Here is a 12,302-nt window from a genome sequence, read left to right as displayed (position 1 = left end):
CACAAAGGACACAATGCGAATCCTTACGGAGAAGGATTATGACAGTGCAACGCCAGCACTTGAACAACAAATGAACCTTGCCCGCAGAGCCTGCTGGAGCAGGAGCCGCAAGAGCTCAACCAATGATGAACCTACAAATGGTGCTAAATTAGTGTTTAACTTCAGTCAGCAAATTGAGAAAGCAGTAATCCGACCACTGGAACAACCACCGAGCAACAACAGCAGCAACAAGAACAAGCAGGAGCAGGTGTACACATCCTGGCGGCCCAACAAGATGACGATGCTTCTTTTCTATGCCATTTGTGTGCTCCTAATGGGCTCGAATACCATTGAGGCGCGTCCAAATATGAGTATCCTGGGAGTGGCCACTAACAGCAAGGCTATCGATGCGGATGTAGTCAGTCAGCTAAATGTAAGTACACCCACACACATACACACAAACACTTACACACAAACTAAGCAATTCATAGACATCCTTGGAGAGGCCCCATTCCTGCCAATCGACTACTTCTTCCGGCTCTTAACTTGATTGCAGAAATGTGTAGAAATGTGTCCTACCCTTACCTTATCCATTATAGTCAAGAGAAGACCTTCTCCTGTCACCTTCTCTTCAATTTAACTGCAGTTGACATAATTATTCGAAATGACAATCCTCCTAACCCCACCATCAGGCTCTATAGCGACATTCCACTTTGATTGTATCACATAGTATTTAGCTAGATTATCATTACCGGTAACTTTCCCCACACTCTTGACCGGAAATAATTGAGACATTAAATCGCAGGGCAGTGCTTAGATAATCACAGCAAATAAACACTTCATTAAGAAGTAAGAATATGTGTCCAGGCATAAGTACATACATCTACAGTTAGTCAATATATGTACGAGAATTGATCCCTAAAAGGTGCTTTGTCTATTTATATGCAATGATCTAAGTGGAAGATATCTACTTTTAGATGTTAATCATCATAACTCGCATCATATCTAAAGATACAATATTATATTGTTATCAATATGTCAGTTTTCAAAAACTATATATAATCTTGAATTATATCTAACGTCTCAGACAAACCTTCTTGATAAAAATCAATATTTGAAATATCTGCTTCGTGATTAGTTAAAACAGTCATTAAGTTTAAATTTGATTGACCTTTACCCTTTTTATAAACATTTCCTTTATTTCCTTCTATCCTTCTATTTAAACTTGTTATGACTGATTTCCGAGTGATTTCATATGCCAAAAGCTACGTCTAGATCGGCTTTAGTTAATAGAAACGAGGTCATTCGGATTGTGATATAGTCATTCGGATTTTAAGAAATTTGGCAGATTTTTAGCTAGTTATGATTGTGCATCTGTTAATTATCCTATCTGCTAATAATCAAAAAAGTGTTTCTAACCTTAACTATTTTGTTTGGTCCGTTCGCTTCAATGGTAGATATATGATATAGTCGCATGATCTTTAAGAAATTTAGCACAGTCACTAATTATTATTTTAAATTTATATATTTTATGTTTAAAACGAATTGATCTAAGAATAACAAACTTATTTAAGTAAAACCTCATCAAAAGTCGATATATTGTTCGGATCCCATTACTCCAATCCAATTTCATTCAAATTTACATTGATATTTTGTAACTTTAATAGCTAAACAGGGTAGGGATTGCTTTGATTCAGATGTACATACATATGTACTTGGCCACATGAATCATTTTGTCAAGCTATGTATCCACACTCAAATTTGTATGACAAACAAAGCAGTTTCGTCAAACACGTCGAAGATAAAACCTGTTCTATTTTCGTCAAACGCGCACTTCAAACACGAAAATTACTGCAAACAACACTATCCACGTTCAAAATTTGCTTCAAACACGTTTGTCATACAAATTTGAGTGTGGATACACAGCTATAGGTACTTTATGAGGTCAGAGAAGGCGCCTTTTATGGGTTGTTTGATAAAATAGGTGGAATAATCGGCTTAATCCGGCTTTGAGTATTTAGTTTCTATTTCTTTTTAAACTAAAACTATAAAAGTTTAAAAAAAAACAGTCAAAATAAAGTTTGGGTATTGCCAGTTGCATGTTGCTGAATGTCCTAAAGGACAGCTCAAAAGTCTATCTCGAGACAGTTATCCATTTATTTAGTTTGATTTTGTTGCTGAGCCTTTCTTATTTTGAAAGCTTTCTCTACATTATGAGCCATTTCTCAAAAAGTCAGCTTAAAGAAGATTTTCGTATACTTCTACTGAGGATATTTCTAAACAAAGTTGGCTTTTCATGACAGCTGAATGTTACAGTGGATCCGATCCGAAGAATTATTAAACTTGATCTAAATCTGGCAAAAAAAAGATTAAAGTACTTGATTCCAGTAGCCTTCAGAAGACCAGCAGATAGCCATATCACTTCGACATTTCACCCTGATCAAGAATATATATAGTTTGTGAGTTCGTAAGAGTCTCCTTCTTTGTATTACACACATCTGAGCCATGATATAAAATAGGGCTAGAAAGGGGTATAATAACAAATAGCTAAATTTTAAGATGTGATTCAGTTTCTATTTTGCAATTTGAAAACCTTTTTGAAGACCCAAATGTAATTTTATATAAACAGAATGAATTTAAGAATCCGTTATAAAGATCTTCGATAAACTGAACATAAATTTATTTCTGTTTCAATATATTTTTAAACATTGCCCATTAGTATTATCAACAAAAAAAAACATTTAAATTTTAGTCAAACACAAATTTCACTACCGAAAAAAAAAAAAAAATAAAAGCATTATTATAGAATTATATATTTAGAAAGAATTCATTAACTTTGCCAATTTACAAGTATACTTGATATAAAATATATGTTTTTTGTTGAACTTCCTAATTGAATTCTAACCAATTTGCCTCTATGGCTCTTGACTAAAAATACATCTTGACATTGAGTTCGATTTGTGGGAAGCCAACAAATCAATTAATTATCACAATGATTCTGTGACGTCAACGGAAATTTTTTGAAAATGAATTAATTAATTAAAACGAACGGGAACAAGTAGAAAAGTTCAGTTGAGATTCGTAATCTCAATAGCTTGATTCAAATGTGTCCCAAAACTTTAGTCACTGACCTAGATCAACAGAATTTATGTGACAAGAATCAACTTGGAATCATAATTTATGTATATACACACACACACACACACACATACACATTGCCATTGTTTCATTCACCGGAATAATGCTGACAAAACAATATGTCGCCACCTGCCAGTCCTTAGGAGGAGGAGGACAATAAGGGGGCGTCTCCTTGGCCCACCTCCCCATTTTCACGTTCATCCCCATTCTGACTCCATTGTCTCTGTGTCATTTGTGGGTCGTATGCGTCATTAATGGAAATGATTGTAATTTCGATAGCGTGTCCGTAAACGTTGGTTAACTGGGATTTGATGCTTAACCTAGTTGGGGGAGATCCACCTTTGCCCACCTTCATGAACTGTCTAGACGGAATGCGTGTGTGTGTGTGTGTGTGTGCGTGCCTATGTTGAATATTTATTGTTTGCTTTTTTTGGTTCAATTTTACACCCACACAAACACAAGTTGCCAATTATAATTTATTTACTTCTTTTACAGCTGCCATCGGCCAGAACCACAGCGGATACAACAACATCATCATCATCATCCTCGATGCCGCCTGCACTGCCCCAGGCGGAGGCTTTTAAAAGCATAGAAGAACGTGATACAGAGGATGGCCATCACACGGACCGTTATCCACTCTCCCAGGTGGATTTCGCACGCGTCAAGACTCCCTTTATCATTGGCATTTGGATATTATCGGCCAGCATAGCCAAAATTGGTGAGTCTATATAAAGAAATATTAAGGAATTTGGCACAACATTTTATAAAATAAACGACACGGGCTTAAACCTTCTGATTTAGGGCAAACAAAGGCAAGACAAATAAGTGATATCAAATGAATTTCTATATACTGTCTTTTTGGGATACTTGTTTTTTATTAGGACACAGTATTTATTTCTCAATTAAAACGAAGTATTAACTTAAATAGAGCCTTACTTTAAATGCCGGATTAATCCAGAGCAGGGGGCAGTTATTAGATTCATAATAAGAATAAGAAAATGTCTAAAGGGTCATCTTTAAAAGTTAGAAAATAAATGAAAATCGGTCAAAAACGATTCGCAAGAAATTTGTTATTTTTTATTTTAAAGATTTAACAGACAAAAATATTAATATTATTTTTGCAAACTACGAACCATATTTAAAGGTGGTTTTTATTCAATTTCAGTCTTCTTAAAAGATTGCTTGACTTTATAACACGACGAACTATCGACTCACAGTCTTCTATACCTAAATCGGACCTAATTTTGGCTGCCAAGTGGCGATAATTGGAGGCTTCTCTTGAAACTGCGCGCCTGTCAGTTGGGGTAGTCGCCTGTTTGGTCCGACTTTTAATATTTTTTTCGTATTCTTTGGGAATTCGAAGAACTTGAAACACTACAGTAGAGCTCCTTCCAATTTTTTTTACAATTTCTCCAACATTTTTCCTCTTTATTTGGTGGTCAGCAAATTTTTCGACCCATAGTGCATTTCAGTTTATAGAAAATATGGTTTTATTGTAAAAAAAAAAATAATTAAGTGAACACAACTCAAGCGAACGTTCACGAAACACTAATAAGTCCACTGTTCTTATTCAAGTGACGCATAAAAAGCTCTATTTTCTCTGACTAACTGAATTCTAAATAATAAGCGAAACTAAATGTAAACTTTTTCGTCCTTTTTTTGGGTTCTATCAATAGTCAATGAACGGTACTTTTAAACGATAAATAATTAAAGTTTGTTGAAATAAAAACGGAACAGAATGAAACAAAGCAAAATGAATACAAGAGTGTTTCTATTCAAGTGGCTGGCAGTGTATATTTTAGTCAAATTCTAAACGATTTCAAAAGTTAAATAGCAATTAAGTTTACTTTAAAGTCAATTCAAACTTGGAGTTTTGAAAAAATAAATTTTGAAACGATTTCTCAAAAAACAAAACATTAATTTATCATTAATTTTTTATAAGTAGTTCTTGCTGACTAAAACACATAGCTTAAAACTAAAGAAAACAAAGACAAACACTTTAAAAATTGACTGTATTATGAAATTGACATTTGGTTCTTCGATATTTTTGTGTCGTTTGAAAAAAAAAACTTTAATTATAAAGATTTCAAATCAAATCAAAGCATCAAAAAATGAGTCAAAGTTACAGAGTTGCAAAGAAGAATTTTTAAGAATTTTTAAGAATTTTTAAAAATTTTGGTTGAATCAACTTTTCAGTATTGCAAAAATTGTGATAACGCTTTGATGCGCGGCCCTTAAAGGCGTGTTGATTTTTTTACTAATGACAAAATATAAATTTAATTTGCTTCGTATTTTTATACCCTTGCAGAGGGTATTATAAAATTGGTCAGATGTTTGTAACGCACAGAAGGAGACGTTTCCGACCCCATAAAGTATATATATTCTTGATCAGCATGAGAAGCTAAGTCGATATAGCCATGTCCGTCTGTCCGTCTGTCCGTCTGTCCGTCGGTGCGTACGCGTTTTACTCAGCCATCTTAAGAGCTATCGGGATGAAATTTTTTTGGGAGCTTTTTTTACCCGGGTGAGATAAAGTATGAAAATCTTTGGGATCGGACTACTATATCATATAACTCTGGAACAAAAATTTTTGCAAAAATTGGAGTATCCCCATGAAATTTACCAATATAATAGAATTTGATATAAAATCTCAGATCCCAAAATTTGACCCTGATCGGATAAATAGAACACAAGTTACAGTCTATATAAATCGGTTCAATCGCTGCCGGCAGCTCTGCTTGCTGCCTACTACGTCATCATCAAATCAACAGAGCACATGCATACACACACAGACGCAACGCTACATAAACTGTATGTGTATGCGTGCGTTGCTTTGCTTAGGGAATGAGGGAAGAAGAAGAACAAATTGTACATAGTATGAAGAGTAAAATTGTTTTGTTTGTATATTAATGAATTGAGTTGCAGAAAAGAAATTTTGAACATGTGAAATTATTATTGTCAAGGACTGCAAGGGTATATAAACTTCGGCATAGCCGAATTTAACTTCTTTGATATTTTGATTTAAAGCCAAGTGAAAATCCATTTAAGAAGATTGCACCACAAAAATTTTAAGAAGAATCGGTTAAGCATTTTCTGAGATATCGTTGACCTAAGTGTAATCTATCAAATTCGCCCATATCTCTTAAAAAACACAAGAAAATCGAAAGCCTGTAAAAATCGATCAGAAAAAATCCTAATTACCAAAAGTTTGACTGTCTTTAAACCATGTCTGTCTGTTTATGAGCCTTAATCTGTCAATTACTTGAATGATCTTCCTTGTTGAATTAGGGTGTATTTGTAGCCACTTACTTTTAATGACTAATCCGATGGGGATTCTAGTAAATCAGCTTAATACTCTTTCAATATTTGGTCAAATTACCATGTAAATGAGATTGTTTAATAATCGTTGGCCCTGCAAGTTCTTTGCTGGATATTTCTCCTGTGTGTGTGTGTTTAAGTCAACTTTTTGGTTAGACGCGTTTTCTTGATTTTCCTCTTGAACGTGGGTGTGTTGCCAGGCAAAATCAATATATGTTTTATATAATTGCGACGCCGACTACGATGTCGACGTCGACATGCAGATTTACGTCAAGTTGCGCGTGTGTTGGTTTATGTGTATACGTGTGTGTCGGTATGTCGGTGTGTAGGTGTGTCGGTGCAGGAGAAGCTGTCCCAAGTGAAGGACATTGCATAAGCCCTAACAGCCAGCCAGCCAGCCAGCCAGCCAGCTAGTCTCAGAGAGTGCCAATGCCAGTCAAGTGTGCAACAAGCGGGCGGAGCCTTGAACCTGCTGCATCTGCTGTTCATGTTGCAGCTTCTGCTAAGCAACAATTGGGGGGGAATGTTGCATAAACCAAGCTCATGCAATGATTTCGATTTTTGTACATTTTTTTTTCTTCCTTCATTTTCGGCCTCCATCCTTTGTATGTACTTGGCCCCCCTCCCTCTCTGGAGGCTTTGTTGGCAACCTTAAATCAAAACCCAATGGCATCGTTATACAATTTTCGACAGGCAGCCAAATGGACAGAACCGACATCGAGAGAAAGGCAGAGAGAGAGAGAGAGAGAGAGAGAGAGGCATTCAGAGTTATCTCTTTGGTTTGTCCCTGGCCTTGGCTTTGGCATAGAAATGAATCCATTTACACCAAGGATAATGGCCAAACCTTAAAACTTGTGGGCGGACATTTTAATTTTTCTTTCTGTTTTTCGGTTTCCTATAGAGGGTCCCAAACCTATTGGGGCAATTGAATTAGTCCTTTTGGCCATGTTGACTATCAGGGACAGGTTTGAGTGCAGTTAGCCAAGGCAAACAGTAAATAATAACTTAGTAAGCCGAAAATAAACTCTAGTGGAAATTTAAAGCAAGGTTAATTAAATCAAATTTAAAGACATTTGATTTGATAACGGTAATGTTATTTCGTTTCCTCATTAAGCATTTAATTTATTAGTATTGGATACTTTATATAACTTATATAAATATTCAGTCAATGAAATAATCAATGTTTATATAGAGGTAACTATTTTAGTTCCAAATGTAAATTTACTTTCCATACAATTGTCCACATTGCTTATGACCCACGGCAGTTGTCCTTGATTTTAGTCATTAACCCGAAACGGCAGAAACTCCAACAACAACAAACACACACACACAAAACGGTCACAAGTCAACAAAAGGGGAAAAAAAAACAATGAAAATTTCCATGCAAATGGTTTTATGGATTAATATGTAATTCACTTTTTTTCTTTTTTTTTTTTTTTTTTGTTGCGAAATTGTTAGAAATTTACATATCTCTAGAAAATTGTTATGTTGAAATACTAATTACAATTTTAACATGACAATGATCAATTTTTGTTGTTTTCTCTTTCTTACAGGTTTCCATATGACACCGAAATTGCATCTAATATTCCCCGAATCCTGTCTATTGATCGTTGTGGGTGTGGTCATTGGGGTTGTTCTTTATTTTTGCACGGATGTCGCTGTCTCACCACTGACACCGAACACATTCTTTTTCTACATGTTGCCACCGATTATTTTGGATGCGGGCTACTTTATGCCCAATCGCCTATTCTTTGATAATCTGGGCACCATATTGCTCATGGCTGTGGTTGGAACCATCTTTAATATTGCCACAATTGGTAAGTTACATTGATAGTCACCTTAGTATATCAATTACCTCCAACCTTTTTGGGTAATACTTCAAGATACAAAGGCTTATATCATTTCGAACCCATTGTAACGATTTAGTTTACTTTTAATATTAACTCTCCATTACTCAACATTAAAGCTAGGCTTTATATTTTAAACTTTTGTATACTTTATTCACTACAATCTGAGGCTAAGGTCTTTTCTATCTCTTATAGCACTCAATTGCATTCATTTCTCAAGAATTCATATATGTTATAACTATTCGATTGATTTGATTCGTTAAGGAAAAACTTAAGTCCGAAGTTTCGTACAAATATCTCAATAATTGAAGGACTGGTTTGTCTAAATGAATACATTCAAATGATTCGTTCGGTTTTCAAAAGGTCTGCCAACTCATTTTACTCGTTCATAGAACAAAGTATTTATTATTTGAAATGAAGACATTTACTTCTTAATCTTTTGAGAGTTGTGAGTCAATGGCTTCTCGCAACTAATCAGAGAGCAGAGGACTCTCAAATTAACTCAATAAACGAATACTTTGTTTGACAAATATTTACAACATATTTTCAAAGACTTATAAATAACAATATATTGTAATTAATTTACTTTTGATACTCTCAAAACATTTGCGTTAACTGCTCAGACATTCAAATGAGCTTTTCTGTATTTAGTAAACAATTTATAAGTACTCATATTTCTTTAAAAAAGTAATTAATGGTTTTCCAATTGCCAATTAGTGCAATTAATAAGTACTTAGACTGAAAAATTCGATTACTTAGATGGTAAACTCATAATTTTTTTCGAATTCGAGTTAGAATTCAGCATGATTATGTTTACATGTGAATAGAACTCTATTGTATTCGCTTTCATTTGCATTACAAATAGGAATTATTTTATTAAAACCTGAAATACGCTTAGCTCGTTTGAAAAATGTAATTTGTATACAATTTTTAACCAGTTAGCCAAATTTTTTATATTCTTTGGAAGAGTTTTCTCATCTTTGTGGCCAGTTGACCAAGTTTTTTGTATCCTTTGAAAGAGTCTTCTCATTTGTGAGCTTTGATTGCTCTCTCTCTATGAAATGCTCGACTCATTTTACTTATTTTTTTGCAAATAAGTTATAACATTTTTTGAACTCTTGAATTACATTTTAATATATATCTTCATGTTCGTGTTGCTAATGTTTTTCTGCCTTTGTTGATATGTATCAGCAGTTTAGATAAGGCCTTCATCACTTACTATCAATTACAGGCTAGTACCTACTAACAATTGGACACCTCCCCTACACTATGATTAGAACAATAATGCTGAGTCATCTTCAACTACAATTCAATTTCACGAATTTCACACGCTTAAACAAACGAAAACAAAACAAAACACAAATACTAACGAAATGCCAATTCAATGCAAGTTTTTTTTTTGTTGTTTTACCCCTCCATTTCATTGAAAGTATTTTTGCGGCACGCGAGCAAACAATATAAATTTACTAGCATCTCATATGGGGGATAGGGGACAGGGGATATCCGCTTAGACGTGATTTACACGAAAATGTAACAAAACATGCAATTGATGTTGAATAGCGCACCACAGTGCGTATGCTTTATATCCAATAGTAGCAGCAGCAGAACAATAGCCATTCGGTCAGATAAATGACCCAACCAGTCAGTGGGATGGAGTGTGGGAGAGGGGGAAGGGAAGCTAGCTCATGGCTAGCACACATTGCAATTACTTATGCTTAACAAATTTGATTACAAATGTATGTTCCACATGGTACTTACTTACTTGGATAGCGCCAAGCAGACAAATGAGAAATGAACATCTCAGACAAACATATCAACTTAACTCAGCCAACTTCAGACTTAATTTACAAGTACTTAAGTTGAGAAGTTTTACTACTTTTACATTATATATTTTGTATCCATTTTCTGCCTTGATAGTTTCATTGGGTCCTAACCATTTCATGGTCTCTACTTTGCAGGTGGTTCACTATATGCGTGTGGTCTTTGTGGCATCTATGGGGATGAGAGTGCCACTCCCGAGTTGATGGACATATTTCTATTTGCCTCGCTAATATCCGCCGTAGATCCGGTCGCTGTTTTAGCCGTATTCGAGGAGATACACGTCAATGAAATACTGTATATTGTTGTCTTTGGCGAATCCCTGCTTAATGATGCTGTCACGGTGAGTGAACTAAATTGATGGGCAAATTATGCATAACATATGTAATAATCTGTGACATTCTCTCAAGGTTGTCATGTATCATATGATGGAAGTGTACAATGAAATTGGTCTGCCCAATATAATTGCCCAGGATATTGCCAGCGGTGTTGGTTCCTTTTTTGTAGTGGCTCTAGGTGGCACTGCCATAGGTAAGTACTTTCTAGTAAGTGTCTCTCTAGCAGATTAATCGATGTGTTTAATTGCAATTAGGTATCATTTGGGGCTTCCTAACTGGTCTGGTGACTCGATTCACCGATCATGTGCGTGTTATAGAGCCTATTTTCATATTCGTTATGGCCTATTTGGCCTATCTGAATGCGGAAATCTTTCACATGAGCGGCATATTAGCGTGAGTAATAATACCCCTAAGTTCCATCAAAGTTCTATATCTTTAACCACTTGCAGCATAACTTTCTGTGGCATCACTATGAAAAACTATGTCGAATCGAATATATCTCAAAAAATCGCACACAACTGTTAAATATGCCCTGAAAATGTTGTCAAGTTCGGCGGAAACCATTATCTTTATGTTCCTTGGCGTGGCGACTGTCAATAATATGCACGTTTGGAATACTTGGTTTGTGGTCCTAACCATAGCCTTTTGTTCCGTATTTCGTGTCATAGGTATGGATCAATCCATTCAATCCCTATTGTCCTTTTGAAATGTGTTTAAACTCTAACAATTTTCAGGTGTCATCTTGTTATCGGCTCTGGCCAATCGTTTCCGTTTGCACAAATTATCGCGTGTCGATCAATTTGTTATGTCGTATGGCGGTTTACGTGGAGCCGTTGCCTTTGCCCTGGTCCTTCTGGTCGATGAGAATGTGGTGAAGCAAAAGAATATGTTTGTTACCACCACCATAGCTGTGATCTACTTTACCGTATTCCTACAAGGCATTACCATAAAACCTCTGGTCAAGATACTCAATGTGAAAAGGGCTAACAAACGTAAGCCCACCATGAATGAACGTATTCATGAGAGGGTAAGTTCTCCAGCAATTTTGCTTATAAGTACTCATTAATTTCTATTCAAATGTAGTTCATGGACCATCTTATGGCCGGCATTGAGGATATCGTGGGCAAAACAGGCAATTACAATGTGCGGGATAAATTCAAGCGTTTCGATAATCGCTTTATACGTCCTCTGTTGATAAGAGATCTCAAGGTATGTTATCATTTTTTTTTTTTTTTTTTGATATTTACCTAAGAAGAAAGAATATGAGAGTATGTATGTATTTTTGAGTATGTTACATATGTTGAATTGGGCCGTTTTTAAACATCTTTTCATAAAAAATTTTTCTTTCCTAATAAGTCTTTTTAAAAACCTTCATCCAGAAATATAATGCATTACATTTTTTAGATAACAATATTTAAAGAATGATTTCTAAAACTTGAATGAATGATAGAAATATTCTTTCAAGTGGACAATGTTCAACATGAATTGAAAAAGAAATAGTATTCATTTGGTTTAATGAATGTCAGCTCAGAAAAGCTTCCACAACATTCAAAAGAAATGAATGCATATTGAATGAAATTGAATATCACGAATGGAGATGTTATATTTTGGAGTGCATTCGAACGGCTATTCTAGATTTTTTAAATATTTAAATACTATAATTGAAAATCCGAATTTTATTCATGATTTTCAAAGTTTTGGCAACGCTTTTTCTTATTCAGATTTCGACTATTCGAATACAATGTGTTATTATTCAAAATAATAAATAATTCGAACACCTTTTCAAAACATTCGGTTCGGAAATTAATTCATTGCTACTCATGTAACCAAATTAAATAGTTTAATACATTTGACAAATACTTGA

General features: G+C 34.8%; 1 protein-coding gene across 1 annotated transcript in view; it reads left to right on the top strand.

The window, feature by feature from the left end:
• Nucleotides 1–13: 13 nt before the first annotated feature.
• Nucleotides 14–12,302, top strand: part of Nhe2 (Na[+]/H[+] hydrogen exchanger 2) — a 32,675-nt gene continuing 20,386 nt past the window's right edge. Inside the window, 10 exon segments of the mRNA XM_068283988.1 lie at nt 14–412; nt 3,613–3,835; nt 7,989–8,252; nt 10,241–10,443; nt 10,511–10,631; nt 10,693–10,831; nt 10,888–10,942; nt 10,944–11,106; nt 11,173–11,465; nt 11,522–11,647. Coding sequence (XP_068140089.1) covers nt 14–412; nt 3,613–3,835; nt 7,989–8,252; nt 10,241–10,443; nt 10,511–10,631; nt 10,693–10,831; nt 10,888–10,942; nt 10,944–11,106; nt 11,173–11,465; nt 11,522–11,647 — 1,986 coding nt within the window.

Source organism: Drosophila tropicalis, unplaced genomic scaffold (genome assembly GCF_018151085.1).
Source record: "Drosophila tropicalis isolate 14030-0801.00 unplaced genomic scaffold, ASM1815108v1 contig_3, whole genome shotgun sequence".
In the NCBI taxonomy this organism is placed as follows: Eukaryota; Metazoa; Arthropoda; class Insecta; order Diptera; family Drosophilidae; genus Drosophila; species Drosophila tropicalis.
The sequence above is the reverse complement of the archived record's forward strand: the minus strand, read 5'-3'. Positions and strand labels throughout refer to the sequence as shown.